This window comes from Ursus maritimus, unplaced genomic scaffold (genome assembly GCF_017311325.1).
Source record: "Ursus maritimus isolate PB19 unplaced genomic scaffold, ASM1731132v1 scaffold_17, whole genome shotgun sequence".
NCBI lineage: Eukaryota > Metazoa > Chordata > Mammalia > Carnivora > Ursidae > Ursus > Ursus maritimus.
Genome location: NW_024424119.1, coordinates 50,099,569 through 50,125,625, shown reverse-complemented (window position 1 = coordinate 50,125,625; position 26,057 = coordinate 50,099,569). Strand labels below are relative to the sequence as shown.

General features: G+C 52.7%; 1 protein-coding gene and 1 long non-coding RNA gene across 3 annotated transcripts in view; one reads left to right on the top strand and one right to left on the bottom strand.

Annotated features, from left to right (window-relative positions):
• Positions 1–358: 358 nt before the first annotated feature.
• The window catches only part of OLFML2A (olfactomedin like 2A), a 28,026-nt gene continuing 2,327 nt past the window's right edge, over positions 359–26,057 (bottom strand). Inside the window, exons 2-8 of one of the 2 annotated variants that reach the window (XM_040631872.1) lie at positions 19,955–20,218; positions 13,894–14,001; positions 12,222–12,431; positions 10,198–10,447; positions 7,757–7,987; positions 6,090–6,275; positions 359–4,794 (exon numbers count right to left, since the gene is read on the bottom strand). In XM_040631872.1, the coding sequence (XP_040487806.1) occupies positions 4,190–4,794; positions 6,090–6,275; positions 7,757–7,987; positions 10,198–10,447; positions 12,222–12,431; positions 13,894–14,001; positions 19,955–20,218 (1,854 nt within the window). In that variant the 3' untranslated portion in view covers positions 359–4,189. Of the gene's footprint in view, positions 4,795–6,089; positions 6,276–7,756; positions 7,988–10,197; positions 10,448–12,221; positions 12,432–13,893; positions 14,002–19,954; positions 20,413–26,057 lie in introns of those variants that run through there. The other variant, XM_008698781.2, reaches the window with a different exon arrangement.
• On the top strand, positions 1,564–26,057 carry LOC121103099. Its single transcript, XR_005835248.1, has 2 exons — positions 1,564–1,676; positions 25,526–26,057. It is a non-coding gene; the product is annotated as an uncharacterized LOC121103099 (long non-coding RNA).

Here is a 26,057-nt window from a genome sequence, read left to right as displayed (position 1 = left end):
CAGCCACCTTGCACGGTGGTCACTGACTTTCTTTTTACTATTGTAATATTACTCCTTTAAAAGGTTGGTTTTTGTTTTTGCTAACAGCTTATTAAGCTTCCCTTTGAAATAAAATTATTTTAGTAAAAAGAACGAAATCATCTGAAAGAGCAATAGTAAACCATACTGCAGACGGTTGAGGGTCGCGGCAGCAGTCACGAGGAAGGTCTGTGCGGGAGCAGAAACGTGGGACTAGCATGTTCAAGGCCCACCTCCCCGGTTCCACGATACTTTTCCCCAGGAGAGCATTTCTTTTTGTTATTAAATGTTTGTGTTATGGTAGCGAAGCAGACCATAGCATTTAGTCAAGACTTTCAAATGGAGCTTTTGATCACATATTTATTTAGGTATATTCCACCTTGTTGCAAAAGAAAAGGCATTGTGGCAACTTACAAACATAGATAAAATACAATAGAGTAAAAATAAACAGATCCGGGTAAAGGTTAAAGCAGAAAGCTAGAATGAAGTCAGAGTCCAGTTGGTGACTCAGTACAATTGTTAAAAGTAATACCAAAGTTGACTTTGAGGTTCCCAGCAGCCAAAGCAAAAGAGAAAACACGACTTGTTACAAGATTCTTAGCAACAGTGAGTTTGGGGCTTTGGTAGAGACACAGACCTGGTTCAAATCTTCACTCTACTACTTGCTAGATTCAGGACCCTGAGCAGATTTCTTAACTTCTCTGAACTTGAGGTTCCTCACCTGTCAGGGGGAACAGTAACGCCAACCTCGAGGGTTCCTGGGTGCATCAGTGAGAATGTGTGTCAAGGCGCCACTAGCTCTAGGAGGGTGCTGCTGGGTCCTCAGCTGCCCTTAGTGCTAAGCTGCAGGTCTTCAGCCATAAAAGGGAGTTGACATCTGTCCCCTGTCAGTCCCTACCCTGCCCAAGCATGCAGCACGGAAGAGGCAGAGCCAGATCCCAACTCAGGCCTCCCTAACTCTTACCCAGGCTCCCTGACAACCACCCAGTGCTGTGTGCTCCTGTCACCAGAGTGGTTTCCAACACTGTGAAGGAGAAGATGATGCTTTGGAACACAGAGACTTTCAGGAACACTCAAATGATTCCCAGGAAAATCCCAGCCTCACTTTTCGGGCTGCCCCCAAGACAGAGGCCCCCTTCTCTCCTCTGCAGACAGAGCAAATTCAATGTTAAGGCCTAGAAATCTCTAGGGGGAACTCTAAGGTGGCAGCCAAAGCCCCTTCCTGTGTTCAGAACACCGGAGACAGCTTTCTTTGCCTTCATATCCAAGGTCAGTAAGAAACATTGCCCCCCCCCCCAGTCCAGGTCCTTTCTTATTTGAAGTACCTATGACCAAATGTGATAAAGTCCATGACAAAAACCTGTCCCTGCCTCCCATCAGCAATGGAATAAATTCCAATTGTCTTGGACTGTCTTTTCTCTGTTAATTTATATTTGACTTTGTTCCAAATGTGATTAGAGGCAGTCTTTGGCTTGGCATTCAAAGCTTTTTACAAGCTGACCCCAACCTCCTTCTTGGGTCTCCTTTGTGGGTGCAGTTTTGTGGCCTGGTCACACTTCTGGAGCTGCCCCTGGAGTGCCATGCAGTTGGCTAATAACATGGACTGACCAGCCCTGAAAACCCGGCCTGCCACAGACTTAGCTGCTGTATGACGTTGGGTAAGTCCTTTCACCTCCATTTCTTCATCTCTAAAGCGGGCGCATTCTGAGCATAGGCCTTCCCTGTTGTGACGATGCAAGAATATGCACCTGGCATGCTTGGCCCACCTGATGCTCAGTCAGTGGTGATGGTTAGAGGACCTGATTTTGAGACCCAGCTCCCCACTTAACTGCTTTCATCACAAGTGACCCATGTCTGGGTTCCAGTTCGACTGCCTGTAACGTGAGGAAAACAACTCTATCTACCACAAAACCCCCCACACTAAGGCCTGAAAACAGAAGGGCCTTAGTGAAGGTTTGGACGGTGCACCTCCCCCAGAAAACAATCTTGCTTGTCCTTTAATTTTCCCAAATCCCGTCCTTTCTAACTTGCCTTTTTCGCAGACTAATGAGCAAGAGGAGTCTGAACACTTCTCGCATGGTTAGGCTGTGATATCATGAAAGACACAGTCTTGTAAAACCCACACCCGAGGCCAAGGGAAATGCAGCCCCCTGAGGAGACCGTTCGGTGGAGCCCGCCGACGGTTGGGTGGGGGAGGCTGGATGTGTCCTCCACTATGAGTCAGGCCTTGTTTGGCTGGCTATCATCATTCCCCTTTATTTCAGGGGTGAGTTACAGCTTAAACCAAACATCACCTGACAAGGCCTGAAAGAAATGTCTTCTGCACAAAAAGCTTTTCCTAACACGGCAGCGGGGCGTTCAAATACACAGATAAGCAGGAGCTGGCGTGGGGACAGAATGAGGGGAGCAGGGTCATGGGGTGGTGTAGGGATCAGCAGTAAATACTCTCAAAGGTGTTGGGATGGATTGGGTGCTTGGGAGTCTATGGTCTTCCCAGGTAGAGCTGCCTCTAAGCCGGAAGAATAAAGGAAATAGACAAAGCCCTTCTGGAAGATCAGCTGGGTCCTGTTCCCCAGCGTGGCCCCAAGCTACTCTCTAAACCTTTCTGGGCTTGTTTCTCCTTTGGTGAAACAGGGAGTTGGACTGGTGAACATCCTAGCTCTAAAAATACTCTCCAAAGCTGATGAGGGGAAGGCTTGAAGGTCTATGTCCTGTGGTCTGTCTGGGTCTGAGGCTCAGAGGAGCCACCAGCAGCACCAGGAAAGACAGCCCACCTGTGCATCCTTAGTCTCAAGGCCCGGGCTCAGGGTGGTCCTGGCACCAATGACTCTGAAGTGTGGAAAAGCCCGGTCCATACACACCCTTCTCCTCCCTTCCCAACTTCAACCCTCTAGCACCTCCCTGCAACCAGAAGGTCCAATGCCTCCCCTGGACCCAACTGCTCAGATCTCGGCCTCCCCCAGCAACCACCGCACCCCCCCCCACAAAAAAAACAAAAAAACAAAAACAAAAACAAAAAAACCCTGCTGGGCCATTTCACCAAATGACTGGGTCAGGACAGACAAGGAAGAGGGACTCTGTTTCATCCTGGCACCACCCCAGCCCCGGGTTTAGGGTCTGGCTCATGGCAGACCTGGAGGTATCCCTGAGTACATAGAGGTTGTGGGTTCAAAGGTCCAGAGAGAAAGGATAACGTGGACCCCAGGCTCAAAGGCTCTGGGAGGGGCTGAGGAGAGGTCCCATGGCCTGGGTATGTGGCCAAAGCCCGCACTTCTGGGTGGAGAGGGAGCCTCAGGGCCTGGCGCAGCTCCCCACCCGGGAAGAGTTGGGGCGGGCAGGCAGCTGCCCGCGGCCTTCTCAGCTGCGGCTCCAGAAACAAATGACAGCACGGAGGAGGAATAACAGAAAATAAACATGAATACAGAGGGAGGGGAACTTGGAACAGGGGCCGGTATTTTTCCTCGGGGTGCGGTTTCTGCTCAGTGGCTGGGTGACCATGGAGGTTTGGAATGTGGTTGGACAGAGGGTGAGGTGGGGCGGGTGGGGGGGTGGCCAAAGGCAAGGAGCAGGAACATTAGTCAAGGGGCCTGAAGCCCAGGGCCACCAACAGTTCAGCCCGAACGGGGCCTGGGGTGGTACACAGCACGAAGCCTTCAACAACACTAGTGCAGGTCCCCCTCCCCAGGCCTCTGCTTTTGAATGGCCCCGGGGAAGGGAGACAGTGTTGGGAGAACAAGAGAAACTAGAGGACTAGGGAGAGGCCTGGAGGTGTAGCGGAGTGCGGTCAGGTCTCCTCTGTAAAATAGGGCTGTTGTGACGGCATGGCCTGCCGGATCCAAACTGAGGCTATTTAGGCAAGGTGCATTGTCTCTCTGAGCCTCAGCATCCTCATCTGTTAAATGGGCTTAGTTATCCCTCCCTCCGAGGGTGCTACTGGAGGACTGAATGGGTTTGTGCATGTGAGCTCTTGGCATAGTGCTCTGCAAGTGGAAGGGATTAGTAACCCACCGGGTGCCAAGGAAGCTTTGTTCTGGCTGTGCCACATGCCTAGCACCTGCCCCGGGCCTGGACCCCAATAAATATTTGCTGAAGGAGCCCCCTGCAGGAGTTGCTGTGGCGGAGCCCCGCCCATGCCCACGGCCACTCCTCTCCAGTGAGCACAGGTCCCGGCTCAGACCACGAAGTGGAGGGTGTAGGTGAGCTGGTGGCCGTTGTCCCAGGCGTACAGCACGCGCTCCTTGGGGTTGTAGTCGATCTGGGTGGTGAAGGCGTGCTCATTGAGGAAGGGCAGGTGCAGGCGGGCGTCGGTGCCTGTGTGCGTGTCGAAGGCGTAGGCCACCTGGCCTTCCTTCTGGTTGTACGTGTCCACGGCGTACAGGATGCCGCACACCAGGAAGCAGTTCCCGTAGGAGTTCCGCCGCAGCCGCGTCCTCCACGTGGTCTCCTGGTGCATGGAGAGGTCACTGGGGTCCAGGCGGCTCAGCACGATCACCTCAGGCTGGGTCTCGTCGTGGTCATCGGCAGCGGGGTACATGACCCACAGGCCGCTCTCATCCACGGCGAAGTCAATGTCCGAGTGGCCGCGCCACTTCCAGGGCGTCGTGTCCTCGTAGACCACGTCGGGCAACAGTGCCCAGGAGGCCACGAAGCGCTGCCGCAGGTCATACTTGATGATGTTCTTGGTGAAGGCGCGGTTGTAGTAGAAGGCGCCCTGGTACACCACGTGGCCCGTGCCGATCCAGTTGTAGGGCAGCTTGTACATGTTACTCCAGCGGCCTGTGTGTGGAGAGCAGATGCTCGCCCCGCGCCACGCCAGGCCACCCCACGCTCCCAAGTGGCTCAGCAAGCAGGGGATACTGAGTAGGCTATGGGCTCGGAGCTGGGCCACTCATCCTACCCCACCACGACCGTGAAACAGGTACTGTTAGCATCCCCCTTTGCCAAGGAGGAAACAGGGTCAGAGGGTTCAAGGTCACCCGGTTACGGAATGGCTTTGTCTCAGGGCCTTTGTCTGGACTGCCATTCCCCATCCTATCTGCCTGGGAATACCTCCTTATCTTTCAGAGCCCTCCTTCAGGAAGCCTTCCACCACCTCCCCGGGCTTGAGTGAGGGCCTCTCCTCTGGCCTCGCATCACCCTGTGTTGGCAGTTTTCATGGCTTCCTCCGTAGCAGCCTGTGAGCCACGTGAGGCAGGCATCAGGTCAGTTTTGACCTGGCAGAGGAAGGACTTCGGCTGTTCCAGGCCATAGCCTGTGACTCCACGGCTCTCAGGATAGATACAAACTTTGATGTGGCTCCTGAGGTCTGCCTGAGCCTACTCTCTGCTTGTGCTTCCCCCACCTCCCTTCTAGGCCACCCTGCTTCTCATTGCCAGGCCCCGGCACACATCGGGCCTTCTGCTTGGAACGCCTGGCCCTTTCCCTTTTCTATGGCTTATTCCTGCTCTTCCTCCAGGGCTCAGCTCAGCCTCACCTCCTCCTCTGGGGAGGTCTTCTCTGATGTCCAGGCTTGGGTTCCACAGTCCCTTGAGCTCTCCCTCAAACACTAGACCGAGGTTATTTCCTTAGGTCTTTGCCTCTCACATCGGACTGTGCATTTCTGGAGGGCGGGTCAGGCCTAAATGACCCCTCCCCGGACATCATGCCCCAGGTCTGATAATCAAAATTCTGCCCTTTCCTGCCCAGACTTACAGCTCCTCTAAGGCCTGGGGCTCTGCTCACTTGTTAAACAGAGTGATAAGCCCCCCTCATAGAATTATGAAGCTACCCTGAGCTGACTTCGTAATTAGCATATAATAAGTACTCAAGAAGAGGAAACCCTAAGTATTGTTCCTCCTGACAGTAAGGCAGGACCTTGTCCATCTTGTTTGTTGCCCCGTTCTTGCTCCTGGCTCTGTGTCAGCACATGGGGGGTGCCCTCAGATGCCCTTCATTGGGGTGGCTGATCATTTGGAGCTAGACCAGACTGGGAAAGTCTGGACCACGGCAAAGCACAGGCACGAGAGGGCCCAGACTCCAAGGGAGACCCTCCTCAGGCCACCCAACCCCTGCCCTCTTCCCAGCTCTCCGACCTTGCTTGAAGTTTTCCAGATTGCGGAACTCCACCAAGCTGTTCCCATAGTAGTAGTTGGTGACATAGATCCTGTCATCTGTCGCAGCAGGGTCCTTCATCCAGGCTCCCTCATGGCGCCCGTAGCTATGGTGTCTCACGGGGGGGTCCACAGCCCGTAGGGTGCCCTCACAGCTCACCCCTCTGCCTGGGGGGAGTGAGGGGTGCCGCATTCATTACTCAGCCCCGCAGGCCCAGGAGCCGGAACAGCAGTCCCAGGAACATCACCTGGGTCTTACTGAAACCCCCACCCCCAACATTTTGTTTGCAGCCTTTTTTTTTTTTTTTTTTAAGATTTTATTTATTTACTTGAGAGAGAAAGAGAGCATGAGCGGGAGAGAGGGGCAGAGAGAGAGGGAGAAGCAGAGTCCCCACCAAGCAGGGAACACGACGCGGGGCTGGATCACAAGTCCCCGGGACCATGACTTGAGCCAAGGCAGACACTTAACCAACTGCGCCACCCAGGTGCCCCGTATTTGCAGCCTTATTTCCCCCCTTTCCTTATGATCAAAGCAATGTCTGATCAATGTAGAAAACAGAACATTCAGCAAAGGAGAAGAAGGAAAATAAAAATAATGAAAATGTCATTATCCAAAGAAAATTTTAAACATGTTGTATTTCCTTCCATTTCTTTTTTGTTTCTTTGCATATATAGTCATGCAGACATACTTTAAAAAACCGTGGTTCTTCTGAATATACAGTTTTATGTATCCTGTTTTTTCCCTCCACTGAGCAATTTCTCACATCATTAAATAGCTTTTAATGATGGGATTTCAAGACTCTACCAGGCCGCCAGACAGCTGTGCCCCAGTCCCCTCGGTGTTAGACTTTCAGATTGTTTCCAGTTTTCTGACATTGGAAATGGGCTGGGGGTGAGGGGTAAGGTAAGCTGCAGCTGCTGTCCACATTGCTGATGGACCCTTCAGGAAAGATTCCTGGGAGTGGAATGCACTCAGACCGAAGTGGGGAATGGGTTCAACAATACCTTGTTATAACAGGTAGCCAAGAAGCCCTCCAGAAAGATGGGCTCGATGATTTCATGGGAAAGATTTCTACCGAAAGACACAAGCCAAAGGTACAAACGTGGACATAAAAAAATAAAGAAGTGAAAATAGTTGTTGGATTTGATGATGAGATTCTAGGTGACGTGTTAGGAAGGATTTGTTGAAAATACCACCTGTTTGACTGTCAATGTCCTCAAACTTACTTTTTTCTTTTCTTTTCTTTTTTTTTTTTTAAAGATTTTATTTATTTCTTTGAGAGAGAGAGAGAGACGAAGCGAGCACGAGCAGGGGAAGAGGCAGAGGGAGGGAGAAGCAGGCTCCCCGCCCCCGAGCAAGGAGCCTGATGCAGGGCTCAATCCGGGGCCTCCAGGATCATGACCTGAGCCCAAGGCAGACGCTTAACCGAATGAGCCACCCAGCTGTCCTGACCTCAAACTTTCTACAAAGGATCAGATAGTAAAAAGATTCTAGGCTTTCCAGACCACATACGTCTGTCCCGTATTTTTTTTCACAACCCTTTAAAAATGTAAAAACTGTTCTTGGCTCAAGGGCCATACACAAACAGGCTGCAGGCTGAATTTGGCCTGTGGGCTGTAATCTGCTGACCCTTGTGAGCCTTACTCACCTTGGCTCGGGACATTTGGCTGTGCAGGTGGCTTGGTGGGCTGGAGCCGGGCAATGGGAGTCGGGGTGGGGGTGGTGGCAGGGTCAGCACTGAGAACACCAGAGGCCACGTCCGCGCCGTCCGCGGCCCTGGGCCCAGCCTCGTCATGTTCTGCTGAATTGGGCTCCGGTGGCCTGCCCTCCACCCTGGGCGGCAGCTGCTCCAGCCAGGAAGTGCTCTTGAGGGTGTTGTCTGTGGAGAGAGGACCGTGTGCTCACGTCCTGCGCTGCTGCCCACAGTCCTCCCCAGGCCCACCGGCTCCCAACTCTGGGGCCATGGCGGAGGGATGGGGGGACGCCCTGAGGAGTGAAAGGCCTCAAAAAGTGGGTGGTGGGGAGGCTTTGTGGTCAGCAGACTGGCTCCAAGCCCCCCAGCTGAGTGACCTCAGCCAAGTCCCCTGCCTCGGTGGGCCTCAGCCTCCCCTTCTATGAAACGAGAGTTGTAAGGCCCACCATATTAGGCTGTTGTGTTGATTAGAGGAAAACGTATACACATCATTTGCACAGGTCCTGGCAAGCATGAGGTGCCAAACATGTGACCCCTTCCCTCCTAAGTGTCAAATACTTTGTACCAATTCTTTCACGTCTTAGATTCAACTCTAGGATGGAGAGACCCTTGCTCCCATTTTACAGACTTTCTCCTGGTCCTCTCCTCTGGAACCTAGCCTATAGCTCCTCTCACCCAGCATTTGCCACTTCAAGCAGGGAGGGGCAGGAGCAGCCAGCCTCCCATCACCTCTGGACCCCAGGTCTCCATCTCTCTGTCACCTCACTCAGCTCCTATCTCTGATCTCGAGGCTTTCTGGGCACCCCCCCAAATTTTGCTGGCAAGGCCTTTGTTGATAGGATGACTTTTTCATCTCCCATGGGACCTGTTTGGGGCCATCTCTGGGTTATCCCTGACCCATACGCTTGTCTGGGCTGGGCTGGATGGGGTCTGGGTAGGAAAAACAGGAAGATTCAGTGCCACACAGCAGAGGACAGAACTGGGGAGGGGTCTCAGGCAGACTCTGCAGCCCGCTGACCTGGGTTCCAGTCCCACCAACTCGCTATGAAACCTGGAGCCAGTCTCTTCACCTCTCTGAGCTTGTTTCCTCACCCGGATCAAGTCCAACAGTGTGTGTGAAAGTACACAGAAAACTGTGATGCCAGGGACAAAGGAAAGGGGATGGTGTGGCCCCCAGGGGATGAGGCCCCTTGATGCCAGGACAATTATCTCTGACTTCCTTCATTTTCTCTCCCTGCCACGGTTCCTCTTTGCATAGGGTTTAGCCAAGCCCTGTTGTGGGGCAGCCCCTGGGGTCTCTTGGGAATGGGGCACACCCTCTGGGGGGGCCTGGCCTTGGCAGCCTGCCAGGGCAAGGGTCTGGTTCCCACGGGCCTCGCTGGCAGAGCCAGCTGCTTGCAGCTGTTCTTGGGCAGTGCCCAGCCAGAGGTCAGAGGCTCTGTATTGTGGCCAGGCGGAGCTGGCAGGACTTAGAACCAGCAGCTACCACCAGGGGACCCGGGAAGAGGCCCCTGAGCCTTGAGAGGCCAAAAATTTAGGGGGGCTCTTGAAGGAGACTGGTTCCTCACATTTCTACCTCCTGGCCCCTTGGACATGAGGTGGGCAGAGGGCCTCACTGAAGGAGGTGGTCAGCAGGACCCAGGGTGGGTGAGCAGGCTTGGGACACCTCTCTGGGACATGAGAGCAGGCATTTGGGGAGGGTCTCAGAGGAAGAATCAGGAGCCACACCAGTGGGGTTGGCCCAGAAATTTGGATATTCTTGGGACTTTTGTATCTTGTGGGTTTTTTTTTGATTAATTACTTGGTTGCCCTTCACTGTGATCCCCCATGGATTGCAGGAAAAATACAGGACTCTGTGGGCTCTTCTTTGGGGAAATAAGAAGTGGGAGGCCATCCATTCCAAGGCCACTCTGGAAATAAGAGGTGCTCTGAAGGCCCCATAACACTTCCCAGAACCCTGGCCAGGCTCCAGCCCCTGGGGATTCCCACCCCACCTGTGGCTGCTGCCTGGTCATGGGTCTGTTTTTTCCCACTGGACTGTGGAGTCGGTGTTAGGCAGAATCTCTGGGAGATACAGCACATACATAGTGGACCTTCAGCAAATCTCTGAATGAAGAAGGAAAAGTCCAGTGAGGGCGGAGACGGCTGAAAATACTGGAGAGGAACTGAGTGGCCCTTTGTGTTGATTCTATCATGTCATCCCCAACAACCCCAGGAGGGGTACTATCTCATTGTGTTGATGAGCAAAGGGCACCAAAAGGTAACCAGTAGAGCTGAAATCTGGGGTAGTTTGACTGTACGGAAGACACCGGATCCCTGTGGGTGATCCTTGCTTGGGGTACAGCCATCCAGTAGCAAGCCCCCACTCCCCCAGGGCCAGTTCTCCTCCAACTCACCGGCCATGGCCTCGGTCACCTCCTTCCCGCCCGCCTTGTAGTAGGTGATGCCTCGGATCACGGTCTGCTGCTGGGCCAGGGTCCGGGGCTTGGCTGTGGGCTGGGGGAATCTGCCCTTGCCGCCCTCCCTCCTCAGCTTCTCCACCTTCAGCAGCTTCTCCTTCGGAGGTTTCGTGAAGCCTCTGTCTGCAAAGGTCTTCTGAATGTTGCCATATTTGTTGTTGTCTTTGCCTTTCCCTCCAGCTGTGTCCTGAGAGAGAAGGGAAATCTCAGACTTAGGGGAGGGGGAAAGGGTGTTGTTGCGGGAGGTCATGTTGTGGGGGTCAGCTTGTGGGGGCTGGAAGTGGTTATGTTGCTCTAGGCCCTAGGTCTCAGGTGCTCGTGAACTCACAGCTTTCCTCCCATACTGGCTACATCCATGACTGGGGTGTGCCTCAGTTTTCCCACTCAGCTCTCCAGCTCCCCTGCAGGCTTGAAGCCCAACCTGATAGGTTAGGTTCTTGTTCCATATCCAAACCCCTGCATACTCGCCCCCAGGGGGTATATTATAATGGTTAATTCCCTAAGGAGGTAGCCTCTCACCAGGTCAGCTTCCCATCCCTCTCTCTCACTCATGGGTCTTTGTTTGTGGGTAGGGGTGAGTTTCTCAGGCTCTGAGGCAGGGTGACCCACCCATCTCACTGTGCCTGGAACTCTCCCAGTTTCAGCACTGAAAGTCCTGCATCCCGGGAAACCTTCAGTCTCAGGCCAACTTGGACGGTTGGTCACCAAGGCCATTGCCCTTAGCGCACGCAGTTTCTAACGTTCTGTAAATTTTACTCTCACTTCCTCTTAAATGCCTCTGATGCTGGCTTGGCACAAGAACAAAGGCCCTGTGACATCCCCCCTGTCAGGCAGAACCTCCAGGAGATACAGCAAGTATAGTCTCTAGACCTTGTGCTGTGGCCCAAACAGCATTCATTCGCGCCTGTGGACTTGACACGGGAATGAGCAGGAAGCCCACCCTGGGCCAAGGCACCAGGCTTCCTCCCTGCTTTATCAGCAACGAGGCGGGCCCGGCTGCAGACACAGATGGCCCCATCAGCACCGTGTCAGCACAGGGAACAGGAGGCAGAGAGGAAGAGCTCGGGCTTGCCAGTCTCACAGACGCAGGTTCCTGTCCCGGCGCAGCCACCCTCTCCCCAAAGGACCTCACTTTACTCTTCCTCATCTGCCAAATGGGCAATGATTGTCCCTCCTTGCAGGTGGCTATGGGATTAACTGAGATCGTGTCTGTGAGGAAGTCCGGTTTAGACTTTAGAAGTCAGATTTAGAGGCTGTCAGGATTCCCTGCTCCAAAACGCAAGGCTGCTGTGGAGAATGGAGCGGCCGTGTCCTGCATTGGGGGGACTGGCCTAAGGGGCACGAACGGCATTGAAATCCAGTCTGTACTCCCCTTTGCCAAGCCACACCCTCTAGGGTGTATCTATCATAGGAAGGAGCCTCTGTACAACTTGCCCACCTCCAGGGGGCTTCTCTTTATTTGCCCAGAGGGAGAGCCTTTGGCAATTTGTCTGCCTAGAGGAGGGCCTTTTTCAAATGTGCATTAAGGTGTATTAGAGATCTTGGGTGGCTCTGCCTGGTGTCCCCTCTCACTCTGTGCTGAGCTTGAATATGGGATGTCCGGGTGTTTGCTGTAGGAATTCTCCACCCCATATTGCACTGATGAAGTGGTGTTAGAGTCATCCCTGCAGCTTTGTCTCCGCTAGTTTGGAAATGGGAATGAGAACGCCGCCAAATGCCTTCCTCAGCAAACAGACCCCTCAGCTGGATCCCCACATCTGCTCCAAGCTTACCTCTGTCAGCGGTGCTCGCTGCACTGCAGGCAGCTTCCCCCCGACCCGGCCAGAGACTCTCCAGCTGGGCTAACCCTCAGCCCTGTCCTGTGACCCCAAACCCCCATCCAGTTGGCCCGTGGGACTGAGGCACACTGTGTTCCCAAGCCCACCCACCTTCTGGCCCCATCGCCAGGGACATGGCCTCACCTGAGCCTTGCTAGCGGGGCCGGGGGCTGGGGCAGGGGCTGATACCGGGGCCGCGTCCTTCTGCAGCAGCTGGTGGCCCAGGCTGGAGAGCTCCTTCTTGATGCTCATCATGATGGCCGAGTGGTTCTCATAGCGCTTCAGCTGCTCGCTGAGGTGGTGCATGCTCTCCTTCACTACCTCGTTCTCCCGGCTCAGGTTCACCTTGACGCTCTGTGGGGCAGGACTCCAAGGTCTTTCTAGTCTCCTCTGACAGCAACCCCCCCCCCACCCTGGAGGGAACTCCCCAGCTTCTGCCATCAGGCTTCACGGTCCAGTTTCCTGAGCGGGGCCCAAGGGGACAGGTGGTGGGTGGTGGCACCTGCAGCCACGGGTGGATAAAGCGTGCTGCCAAGAGACCCTGTAATTATTAATGTCTTATTTAAAAAGTGAATGAGTGATGTTTTTCCTTTGGGCAGAGGGAGCCAGTTCCTCCCAAGTGAGGCTGTTTTCTCCACCTCCACCCAGAGTTAGTAATAAGCATTTTTTTTTTTTTAGAGTTATCACTTAGTGAACAGAAGCAAAGCACAGATAATGCAAAACAGAAGATAATTAAAAAATCATTTCTTTGTGGCTACGGAAATACTTTCTGATTTGTTCCAGCCACAGCAGACATACTCTCCAGATCATCTGGCTCATGGTTACATGAAGTGAGTTAACATTTCCTAAGATTACAGGAGGAAGGGTCAAAGGGGGATAACTGCAGAGCTGGCGACAGGAGAGCCTGGCATCTACTAGGTGCACAGAAAATACTGGTGCGCGGTAGAAATCCAGCAACTGATCCCTTACTACTCCCATGTAGCAAAGGGCCCAGCACCTAGGAGATACACACCAAACACTTTTTGGATAATTAAAGCCACTGTGACCCTGACTTTAAGGATAGTAAGGGGTTAATCTCCCACCCTGGGGCACAGGATGCCCAGGTGCCCCCTCCCTCTGGAAAGGAAGCTGGGAAAGGAAGCCCCCACACCCGCTCCTGGCAGCTGCGTGTCCCCAGGCTCCCAGCAGCCCAGCAGGGGCCGGATGCAGGAAACAGGCGGAGGCCAGGCCATGCCAGCAGAGATGTGTGCCAGCAAACCTTGAACCCACAGCCTGGACCCCCACGATTGCCCAACTCTATTGCTGCCCTCAGGGGGCAGTCCTGGCCATCTGCCTAGCCCTCTAGCACACTTGCACTGACCAGAAGATGCTCGGCACCTCTGCCTCCACTGCAAGTGGGGCCTGGGCCAGCCATTCTGTCTCCAGCCCTGCCCCAAGGGGCTTGGGCCAGTCCTGCACTTTTCTGTGGCATTTTATGTGACCGGTGGCCTTGGAGTTGTGTCATGTGTGAGTCCTGGTCTTGGTGAACTGAGGACCACTGCAAGTCCCTGCCAGCCCCCTCCACATCCTTTTCAGTCAGATGGTGCCTCAGTTTCTCCACCCAGCCTTGCAACCTCCTATAGGCCCATGAGCCCCGGTCAGACCTCTTTTCCAAAGTCCGGACCCAGAGGCCTGCCTCTCCCTCTTCCAGCTCCCTGCTGGAGTCCAGTTTTCAACAGCCACCAGGGTAAGGCAGAATGGCTCAGGCCCCTTCTGACATGGCCCTCGGCCCGCAGTGTTGACCCAGCCTGGCTCCTGAGCAGAGCTCTGCCCTTACCTCTTCCAGCGTGTTCATCTGGGAGGCCACCTTGTGGACATAGGCGTGCACTTTCATCAGGTCCATGCTGTACAAGGTGCCCTCCAGGAGATCCACCATGGACTGGAGCTGTCCGGGAAAGGGTGAGGGTCAGGTCAAGGGTAGAGCACAGGATCAGGCACAAAGGCTGCAAAAGGAGCCCAACCACTTGCAATGGCCTGCGTGGGCCCTCAACACCCACTAGACCCAGCGTGCTAATAACCGTCACGGGAAAAGCCACAGATCCCATCTTTTGAGCACTTATGATGCAGCAGGAGCTGTATGAGGGGCTGTAATGAGCTGTTTCACTTTGTCCTCATGGCAACCCCACGAGGTATGTAGTGGACACTGGAAGATATCAATCTGCATGCCCTGGGATCCCTCTTTCTTGTTTCTTGTGCCCATACCTGGCTTCCATGTACTGCCTTCTTAACAGCCTGCATCTGTGACTCTTCAAAGAGACGCTGTGTCCCCAGGCTGCCTGGGAGAGTGCATCCTCGGGGGGCAGTCCTTCGGCAATGCCTGCCAGGTGGGGGCATCCAAAGGCCCAGCTCCTTAGCCCCAGTGGGGACAACTGAGCTGTTATTCACCCTCCAGCATCCCCTGGGGTGGAGGCCGAGACCACACCCTACTGGGCTTCCTTCTCCTCCCACCTCCACTTCTTTCATTTTGGCATCAGCTTCTCTTGGGAACATTTTCATAATAAATCACTGGAACACAGACCACTTGCCTCAGAGTCTGCAGCTAGGGACCCAAACAAAGACAAGGTCCGGACAACTATTTTTTTAAAAGTAATCTCTATGCCTAACGTGAAGCTTGAATTCACAACCCTGAGATCAAGAGTTGCATGCTCTACCCACTGCGCCAGCCAGGTGCCCCGACAAGGTCTGGACAGCTTTCATCTTCATCTTACAGAATGGGAAATTGCAGCTTAGGTGAAGTGAATTGTCCAAAGCCACCCAGTTGTTAGATGGTGGGGCGGGTAGCAGAACCCAGATTGGTACAAACTAAAACCTCTTTCCTGTCATGCTTTACCATTCCTTCTTGTGTTTGGATGGGGAAACGGAGGCCAAGAGAAGGGGAGGAGCTTGACAACAAACAGGTCAGTGGCAGATGCTGTGTCCTCCTGGCCCAGCCCTGGGCTTCTCCCTGAAGCTGCCCCTCCCCCTTCCTCTCTCCACCACACGTCATCAGGATGTGACCTTCTCTCCAGATGGCCAAGATGCCAGTGAGGGTCAGGAGAACCATAGCACAAGGGGTTGGCTGGGAAATCAGCTTCCCCTGGCTTCTTGAGAAGGGCAGTTTCTCCAGCCCACCCTCTCGCATGGCCCCACTCTGAGCCCTGCAGCATTTCTCAGGGTTTGAGCAGGCCAGCGCTCCTGTCTGGCCCCAGCCAGCTGTTTCCAAAACAGTTTGACTCCCACTCTCCCAGGGGTGTTCAAGCTGTTTTAAGCCAGAGAGCCTTTCTTAGAGTAGACATTAATCTCTAAAATGGAAAAAGGGAGTGGAGAAGTCTTAGGGAAGCAGGATTGGATTTTGGGTCTTGTCTGCTCCACTGTAACCTTGCTCAGACTCTGACGACTTGCTCAGTACCCCTCGGGCTCTGGGGAGCACAATGTGAGAACCATGCACATAGACTCTTGTGTGCTTCAGCTTCCTTCTCTGTGAAATGAGGCACTAGGGCTGTGGTAAGGGGCTGTAGTGTGTGGACAGGGCTCAGCACAGAGTGGGCACACAGCAAGGACTTTATGAATGTCAGCAATAATGGTACTATTCCAGGGGGGCTAAAGGAGATCCTCCCAGCTTCACTCTGCTGCCTTCGTGGCCACCAAAAGTGGGTTTCCAAAGCATAGGTTTGACCCTGGGTCTCTGCCTTGCTAGATAACCTGTCAGGGCTCCCCACTGCTCATGTGTGACTTTGCACCCTCTAAGCCTGGCATCTGAGCCCTCCCCGGTCTGCCCCTGCATCCTCTTTGACCTCAGCAAATGTTCCCTCTGGGCCAGGCACTGAGGACAGTGAGGAGTAAGACAGATACAAGCCTTCATGGTCCCTCACAGGCTGTGAAAGAACAGAGAGTAACAGAGAGGTGCCCAGATCATTAATGACAGAGCGCTGACCTTGTCAAGGAGCAGATGTGGGTTAGTAAAGTATGCCAGGAAGGAGTTTTGTCGGAGCTGAGCTCTGCAGGAAGAACACAAATTAGGCAAAGATGGCAGGAGAAGGGCATTCCAGGCCAAGGGAACAGCTCGTGCAAAGAGCTGGAAGTGAGAAGAGACATGGTGTGCTTGGGCCATGCTACTCAAAGTGAGGTCTGCAGACCAGCACCAGTCCAAGCTACTTGCTATTCGTCTGTAATAAAATAATTGTGAAAAGTGAGAATAGACTTTTATAAACTTTCAGACCCCTTTGACAGAGAAAAAATTTTAAAGATTTTTATTTATTTATTAGAGAGAGAGTGAGAGAGAGCACGAGCAGGGGGAAGGGGGGAGGCAGAGGGAGAAGCAGACTCCCCACTGAGCAGGGAGCCCTTCTTGGGGCTCCATCCCAGGACCCCCAGATCATGACCTGAGCTGAAGGCAGACGTTTAACCGACTGAGCCCCCCAGGCGCCCGACAGAGAAATTTTTATCTGTTGACTCTAACAGTAAAATATTGGACTTGTATTTTGCATGTCTGTTTTTGTTTCATTTCTTTAATAATTCATTTTTATGGTATTTTCCAAAAGTACTGGTTCTTGTTTTTTAAAAATTAGTCTTTCGCCACAGACAGTTTGAGAAGCCCTGTGTTAGAGGAACTGACAGGCAGATAGTGGGGCTAGAGCAGAGAGAGGGCAGGGAGCCATCCTGGGCCACACCACTCCACTTGCTCTCACCCATAATGCCCTCCTTTCTTTGCCTGAGGGATTCCTACCCAATCCTCAAAGCCCAGCTCTAATGTTACCTCTTCCTCTGGGTTCCACAGTTCCTGAGACATCTCTTGGCCCAGCACCAATGACCAACCATTGGAGTCAGGAGCTGCGTCCCCAAGAGACCGGGGATTCCTCAAGAGTGGGGTCATGTCTAGTTCATGTCCAGAAGGAAAAGGAGTAAAGAGGTGAAAAGCATGCACCTGCCACCAACCTCCCCAAAAAAAGGGGACCTAGAATCCTCTCCCTCCTACTCAGAGTCATGCAACTAAGACCAAATCGCAGCTGGAGTTCTTAGCTTGAGGGAAAGGGCTGGGATAGAGAAAAGGGGAGGGTATAGCATGGTGTGCCCTGCTCCCCGCCTCCAAGAGCTTCCCTTCACCTCCTCTTCTGGGAAGAGGGGCTGCCCATAGAAAGCCTCCTGCTGAGGGGGGAGGAGCCAAATCAAATGGGAGGGGCCTCAGCCCTGTCTCATACTGCCTCTGCCCCCTTCTCCTTTTGGGGTTCTCTGGGTACCTCTCAGGTACCTGCCCCTGCAGTATCTTCTCCTCCTACACCACCACCTGCTGAGTCAATCCCTCTACTACCCCACTCCAGTCCTATAAGGCTGATGAAAACCGCCGTGGCTGCTGTGCATTGAAAAGACCTATGAGACAATGGGCTCCAGGCTGAGAGCTGAGTAGGGACCCCTTCCATGGGCAAGGGGACATAGCAGAAAATTCCCAAGCTCAAATCTTAGTGCTTAGTGCCAGGATCTTGCTGTGAGATCTTAGGCAAGTCACAGTCCCTCTCTGGGCCTCAGATTCCTCCACAAGTAAAGCTGGGACCCTAAGTTCCCTTGCTAAAGGATTGTGGCAAGGATTAAATTAGCCAGAATGTATGAAAAGCTTTTGTGTATCCTTATGTAAAGTATGCTTACAATTTAGTTATTGAGAGGTGGACTTGAGCAGAAGTTGGGTTTGTTCTTAGAACTGAAGACTGACCTATAGCCTCAGTGCCTGGAGTTTGTAGGGCCCTAGTGAGGCCCCAGGGAGACAGTGTGGTCCAGGGACTGACAAGTTAAGAGGCAACTTGGCCTAGGGATGCCTGGGTGGCTCAGTCGGTTAGGCAACTGCCTTTGGCTCAGGTCATGGTCTCAGGGTCCTGGGATTGAGTCTCACGTCTGGCTCCTTGCTTGGCGGGAGCCTGCTTCTCCCTCTGCCTCTACCTGCCTCTCCCCTGCTGTGCATGCTCTCTCTCTCTCTCCCTGACAAATAAATAAATAAAATCTAAAAAAAAAAAAAAAAAAAAAAGAGGCAACTTGGCCTAAAATTCAACCCTATGCCAACTTTGAGAGTTTTGGTATCCATTTAGTTGTTACAAAAATAAAACTAAAGTTATATTTAAAGAAGACATTTTTAGGCATGCCTAGGTGGCTTAGTCAGTTAAGCGTGTCTTCAGCTCTGGTCTTGATCTGGGAGTCCTGGGATTGGGCCCTGCGTTGTTGGGCTCCCTGCTCAGCGGGGAATCTGCTTCTCCCTCTCTCTCTGCGCCCCCCCCCCACTTGGGCTCTCTCTCTCTCTCAAGTAAATAAAGAAACTCTTAAATAAAATAAAGAAAACATTTTTAGCCAAACGTTGAAGACGATTTTTCATGGGTCTCTTGCTTTTCTGCCTGTTTTGCATGCAGAGGTACTGCCTGGCTTTGTTCTAGGACCTCTTTTCTATAGGCAACAGCCTTGGAACACAGAGAGTGTTTCCTTCCAGAGTAGGGAAGGCATGCTCGTTGCCCATTGTAAAAAAAATCGGATTCTCTAAGCTTGGGGCTCCACTCCTGAAAAGTACCCCAGTGTGTTTGCAGGTGCTATGTGGTCTTCACTGCATCACCCCATGGGAACTGGAGCTGGGAGAATTGGTTCAAGAAAATGTAGATACTCTGGCTGCTGTGAGTAATACAGTCCTTTGTCTCCCACCCAGGAGGCTTGTGTCTTCTGCCAGCATCCACGAAATTGGCCGCCAACTTGTTAGCTTACAAGTAGGGTGACATCTCAGTCAATTTCACAGTTCTTGATACCAAAAAGAGCAAAACAGATGCTCATATGTTTGGAAGAAATTATAAAAGAAAAGAATACTCTCAAAAGACACCAAAATTATGTAGTCCATTACAGAAAGAAAGACAGGAGAGTAAGGTGGTTTAGAACACATGCTTTGGATACAGCAGGACATGGTTCAAATCCCAGCCCCACCAAGCACTGAATTGGGTGTGTTATGAATGGCACAAAGGTGCCTGGCTGGCTGTGGGGACCGTGATCTAGCCTGCACGTGCCTATTCAAGCATGGGTCCTGGGGGCAGGCCCCAGCATGGGGCTCTGTTCCCAAGAGGTGGTGCTTCTTTCCGATCTGCCTATGCTGGTGGCTGGGGGGAAGGAAGCATAAAACTCATATAAAAGTATGGTATAGACCCAAGGCTACATGCCATTATATGAGCGTTTGGGCCAGTTACCTACCTTCTCCGAACCTCCGTTTTCTTGCCTATAAAATGAGAACAGTGATCCCATATTTCACAGAATGGTTTAAGAATTTAGAGGGAAAAATGTGTGACAAGAGCTTAGTACAACATCTGGCACGCAGGTGGTGCTTGAATATGGGACATGTCCTTATTACATTAAAAACAATAAAATGCTACAAAATTTTAAAATGTAAAATACTATATTCAGGTGCTGACAGATAACTGGTTTGGGTAAAATACAAGACACTGAACCAGATGATGAAATGTTCTATCTGTGTTTGCTTATTTTCTGTCTCCCATATTCTACCAAAGGCATGGACTTTGCCTAGTTCCCTCCTCTATCCCCAGAACTAGTGCCTGCCTGGCTGGTGGCAGGTGCTCTCTGAATGGAAACCAGCCCGCGTTTTGCAGATACGCTAGAGCGCAGGGTAAGCTAGCCAAAGAATGTTGCCTCCACCGCTTCTGGGCGCGTGGTCGTGAGCAAGAAGTGGCTTCCCCTCACGGAGCCTCTGTTTCCCCACCTGTGCAATGGGATAACAACAGCACCTCCCCAGAGTGTGGATTTTCACTGGAAGGACAGCCTGGCACCAGCCCATGCTAGATGCTCGTCCAGGAGCTGCTTCCTCCCTCCCCTTCCCCCGGAAAGCCTACCTTGAGGAGCTCCGGGGCCTGCTTCTTGAGCTTCTCCATCTTCCACTCGTGCTCGCAGGGGTTGAGCGAGGAGGGTGGCGCCGTGCAGGAGCAGCGGCAGTCGGCCCCTGAGCTCACCGTCTCCACAGTGTAGTAGTCCTCCACCCGGGCCTGCCCGCTGCGCACTCGGCTGCAAGCGTCCTTGCTCAGCGGCCGCATGATGCACTTGCAGCGGCAGTCGGAGCCCTCCGAGGTCATGCGCACCTGGTCTATGTCACCAAACACCTGCAAGAGGGGCTCAGGTGAGCCGAAGGCCAGTGATGGGGGGAGGAGAGGTGAAGGGGAGCCAGAGGGGACAGGTAGCCAAATCCAGTGCCCTTGGCCTTTGTGGGCACGGTTACAGGTGGCTGAGAAGCTGGCAGCCCTTCGGAAGAAACAGAGTGCAGTAGCCTTATGGTAATAATACCTGAAAATATCAATGGCCGCCTTGAAAAAGAGTTTGGCTGTTCCTCAGTACATTAAATATAGAATCAGGACGCCTCTGGCTCAGTCAGTAGAGTGTGCAATTTTTGATCCTGGGGTTGTGAGTTCTAGTCCCACATTGGTTGTAGAGATTACTTTAAAAGCATTTCAGGGGCACCTGGCTGGCTCAGTTGGTAGAGGATCTGACTTGAGCTCTCAGGGTTGTGAGTTCAAGCCCCACGTTGGGTGTGGAGCCTACTTTAAAAAAATTTCAAAAAAAAAAAATGTTAGGGGCACCTGGGTGGCTTAGTCGGTTAAGTGCCTGCCTTTGGCTCGGGTCATGATCCCAGGGTCCTGGGATCGAGCTCTGCATTGGGCTCCCTGCTCAGTGGGGAGCCTGCTTCTCCCTCTCCCTCTGCCTCTGCTCCCCCACTTGTGCTCTCTCTCTCTCGCTCAAATAAATAAATTCTTTTAAAAAAATCTGAAAAAGCCCATAGAATTACCGATTACCATAGGACCTAATAATTCTACTTGTGGGTAGAATTATTCTCCAAAGACTACTTCTCCAAAGAACCGAAGACAGGTATTCAAACGAAGACTCGTATATGAATATTCACAGCAGCAGGATTCACAATAGTCACGAAGTGGAACCAATCCACATGTCCATCAACTGATGGATAAACAAAAGTTGGTATATCCATACGATGGAATATTATTGAGCCACGAAAAGGAATGGAGTACTGACTCCTGCTACAACATGGATGAACCTTGACAACATGATGCTAAGTGATGGAAGCCAGACACGAAAGGTATGGTTCCATTTATTAATATCCAGAAGAGCCAAATCCAGAGACAAAAAGCAGCTTAGTGATTGCCAGGACTTGGGAGGCGGGAAATGGGGAGTGACTGCTTAATGGGCACGGAGTTTCCTTTTGGAGCGATGAAAATGTTCTGGAACTAAGTAGCGGTGATGGTTGCACAACACTGTGAATGTACTAAGTGCCACTGGATTGTACACTTCAAAATGGTTAAAATGGTAAATGTTATGTGCAGTTTATCACCATAGTAAAAGATAACGAATGAAGACCTTTCATTGGGCACCTACTACATGCCAGTTTTCATGTGCATCACACCCTTTAATGATATCTGTGTATGGGGGGGTGGTTACCTCCAGAGTCCTTGCCATGGCCTTCAAGGCCTATGTGAGCGGACAGCCTCCCCACAACCCCTTCTCTTGCCACCCCTTTTCTTCCTTTGGTCACTCTGCTCCAGCCTCAGGGCCTTTGCAGATGTGGTACCCTCAGCCTGAAACCCTTATCCCCCTGATATGCCCTTGGCTCATTCCCTCATGTTACTTACACATCACCTCCTCTGAGAAGTCTTTCCAGACTATTCACTTCCTTTAACTCTTTGTTCCCTTATCCAGTGGCTTTGTTTTTCTTTATTAGACCTATTGCCATCTGAAGTATTATATCTATGTTTGCTTATTTTTTCCCTTACTCTATTGAAGGAACCATTAGAGAAAGGGACTTTGTCTAGTTCTCTCCTTTATCACAGAACAGTGCCTGCCTGGCCCATAGTAGATGCTCTGTAAATATCTGTTGGATCAATGAGCCTGCATTTTGCAGACATGCTGAAACACAAGGCTAAGAACATGGCATCTGCAGCCTGAGTTAGTAGCAGTGAGATGGTGGGCAACTCCACCTTTCTCTGCCATTCCCCAACCTGGCTCAGACAGCTCACCCTGGGCTCCAGGCTCTCGGGGCACACCTCTTCATGGCTCAAGCAACAAACACCCCAGGCCTCATGGCTACTCAGCTCTCACTGAAGCCACCAGGACTCAGGTGAGCTCATGTCTCCTCTGGGCTTTCTGCCAACCCCAGTGCCCACGAGTGTCCCAGAGCCCTCTTGGGAAGGGCCATAGGTACTCCATTTCTTTTTTCTTTTTTTTTTTTTTTTTAGTTTTTTTTATTATGTTAGTCACCATACAATAGGTACTCCATTTCTATTCTGAGCTGCCAGACATCTGTTTGCGCCTCTGGCCTCTGTCAGCCCCTGGGTGACAGCTGGAGGCATAGGAGAAATAGATTGAAGTACATTCTTAAACTTCTCTGCTATATGAGAAGCCAGTAGGATGGGCTCTGAGAGCACAAAGGAAGATACCTATGCAAACTGCTCAAGGAGGGCCCCCTCAGCGGACATCTCTAAGGAGAAGGGCATTCCAGGGAGAGCAAACCAGATATGTAAAGATGAGCAAGGGCCTGGCCCTTGGGGGCCTGGAGAAGGTTCGCTCTGGCTAGGGCTTGCAGGGACCCTGGGGTGGCAGGAGGTTAGGCTGGGGGGTGGCAGAGACCAGCTCGTGGAGGGGACCCTGAAAGCTAGCTGAGGATCTTGGCTTCTTCTTCTTCCTGGGGAGTCATGGAAGGGTTTTAAGCAGGGGAGAGCCAGGGTCAGATCTGCCTTACAGAAAGCTCACTTGGGCTGCTTCGTGGATAGATGGTGGATGGAGGAGGCAAACCTGGGGCACAGAGCCCGGGAGGAGCCATCTACTGAGAATTCATAAAGTGCTGGGGAAGTGGGGGGCAGTGGTGAGGCACACAGCCATGGGCCACCTACAGCTGTGGGCCCTTGGGTGTATTACTTTATGTCTCTGTGCCTCAGTTTCCTCATCTGTAAAAGAAGGTACTACTAGTATCTACCCAACAAAGGACTGTGTAAGGACTGAGAGACGGGATACCACAAATACGCTCAGTCCAGCACCAGGAGCTCACAGCGTAGTCTGTATATTGTAGCCGTATTGTTACTAACAATGATCCCGAAAGGGGATTGTTTATGTGCTCATTTCTCCATGTGGTTGCAATAGATATTCTTAGCGGTGTCCTACAGAAGAGACAACTGAGCCCGAGAGCCATCCCATGACTTCTTCAAGGGGATTAGAGCCTGGTGTGGGTAGACTTCCAGTTTCCGGGGAATGAGGAGGATGAGGAAGGAGGAAGCTATGGGTGGATGCTTTGTCCTGAGCCCTCTGTGTATGGAGTGTACTCTGGGCACCACGAGGCAATCGTCCCCAGCCTGTGGATGCTGACAGCCAGGCTCGGGGTCCCACCTGTCCCTTAGATCTCGGCCAGTGCCTCAAGTCTGCCTCCTCTTCGAGACTCCTGGGCCCCCTTCCCAGCTCTGCGGTGGACCTTCAGTCACCCCCACCACTCCCCAGCGGGTAGATATGGTTGTGTTCTGTGTGGCCAGGCCAGAGAGCCCTCCTCCTGGAGACCCACTCGTCATCCCCAGGGTCCGCCCCCACCAGCAGCAGCCTCCATATCAGACTGCAACATTCCTCCTCTCCTCAGATGAGGTGCTACGTCCTGAGGGGGACAGCCAAGGCCCTGACACTGGCCCAGAGTCGGAAGAGGGCCTCTGCTCCCAGCCCCAGCTGCCAGGAGCCTAGGCGAGGCCCTTCCTCCGGTGATTACTGGAGCCCGTCGTGCTTGACTGGAGGCAGCAAAGCACCCCGGCTCCTCCACTGCCCTGCGTGGCCTTGAGCCCCTGCGTCTCTGCATCCTCCTCTGTAAAATGGGGAGGACAACAGTCTTTGTCTCTTACGAGGCTGAACCGAGTCCATGCATGCAGAGCAGCCAACACCAGACCTGGCACAGAGTCGGCGCTCTTCAAGTGGTACTTCTACCCAGGTAGCTGCCTCACGAGGCACGTCATTTTCTACCTCTCTCTCCTCTCATCACAACCCCGTCTTAAAGAGGAGAAGTCTGAGCATTGGAGAAGACTAGAGGCTTCCCCAGGGTCACTATGAACAGTCTGACTCCAAAAATTTGGTTTACTTGCTGTTCCTCCCATGACCACCCACCATCACCAGGTGAGGGCTTCCCCAACAGCAACTGAACTGTGACAAAGAAGTTGGGTCCCAGGGGGGCAGTAGAGGGCCTGGGGCTCCCACTGGGCCTGGCCCACCCTGCCCTGGGCATGAGGGCTGGAGCTGTTGTGAAGCAGGGAAGTGCCTGCCTCAGCGCCCCCCCCCCCCCCCCCCAACCTCTCTCTACAGCCTCACTCAGCACGCACCAAAGACCCCAGAAGTGTGGGTGGTTCATGCTTAGAAACATCCCTAGGTACTTGCAAGGAAATCCTACAATGAGATGGCAAGAGGGCATACTTGAGATTTTTCTGAAGAGAGATGGATAAATCTGGCCACAGTGGGAAGTGGGGGGGGGGGCTCAAGCTATGAAATGTTCTAGAAATGAGCAGGTTGAAATCGTGTCACCTTGAGGTGGAGTCTTCCCCCTTCTGTCATGGCCAGCCCAGACTCCCTGAGAGCCTGTTTCCATGTCCTCCTGCAGGCAAAGACCTTCCCCAGAACCCACTGCCAGCTCAACACCTCCGTGGATGGCACAGGACCCCCACACTGAAGCCATCCAAAACCGGACCCGGCATCTTTTCTCAACTGATGTCTACCTACCCTCCCACCCACCCCAGATCTCGGAGCCTCCTCTTTACACCGGATAAGCCATCAGTCACGTTCTTCCAATTCTTTGTCCTAACTATCCCCCATCTCTCTCTCCGGGTCTCCATTCCATGACCACAGCCCGAGGTCAGACCTCATTAACTGCTTCTAGGAACACGGCGGCCTCCTCTCTGCCGGTTTAATCTTCCAAAAGCTCCTCTTGGATGATCTGTGAGTCTTGCTCCACAAACCTCCATGGCTCTCTGTATCTCCATGAGTTCTCAACTGGGGGATGTGCGTCAGAATTACCTGGAAAGCGCTTGGAAAATGTAGACGCCCTGGCCTTAGTCCACACTTCTTAACTCAGACTCTCAGGTTCCGCATTTGGATGCCCACTGAAAGCTGAGCATCCTGGAACCCCAGGATTCTCCAAACTCCTCAATCTGACTCTTTTGACAGTGTAAGATTCTGGATTTCAGTGCTGGGCATGGAGCTGGGCACACGGGATGTTTCTCAGTACTTTGTCCTAGGTGCCCCAGCCAACGGGAATGTTGGGGCAAGAATTTCCCTGTAGAGAGACCCTGCGGGGCCTGGCCTGGCCCCATGCTCTTTGCGTACAGAACGACTTCATCACTTGTATTCCCTGTCTGCCCTGAGCCTGTTTTCAATTACACCCACAGGCGGAAACTCCCAGAGCGGAGGCGCAGCAACACCTAAGCCCCAGGGACCAGCCTGGGCTAGAACATCTGATCCAGCCCGAGACACCACCGCCTGCCTGCCTTCAGCCCCTCCTGCTCCCTGGCCCAGTTCTCACAAGCCCTGGCCTTCCCTCTGTTCTTGGGCCCCTGGTCAGTAGCAGGGATGACCAAAGACGCCTTTTCCACATCTGGATGCATGGAGGAAGTGAGGTACCTTTCACAGTTGGGGAAACTGAGGTAGAAATGGGGAATTCTCAGTCACATTCCAAGGACACACAGCAGAAAGCAGGTTCCCAAAGGTCCCTGGTGCCATGCCTGGGTTTCCTGTAGTTACCTGTCTGTCCATCCCAAACTCTGAGGTGGCAGCCCCTCAGAGATGCCAGGGAAGCTGTGAACTCCCTCTCCCACTCATGCTGGACAAAGCACTTCCCTAGATGAAAACTCCAAGCGCTGTTTAGGAAAGACCTTGCTATAAACATGAAATTAAAAACACTGAGTGAGGAGCTGCCTGAGA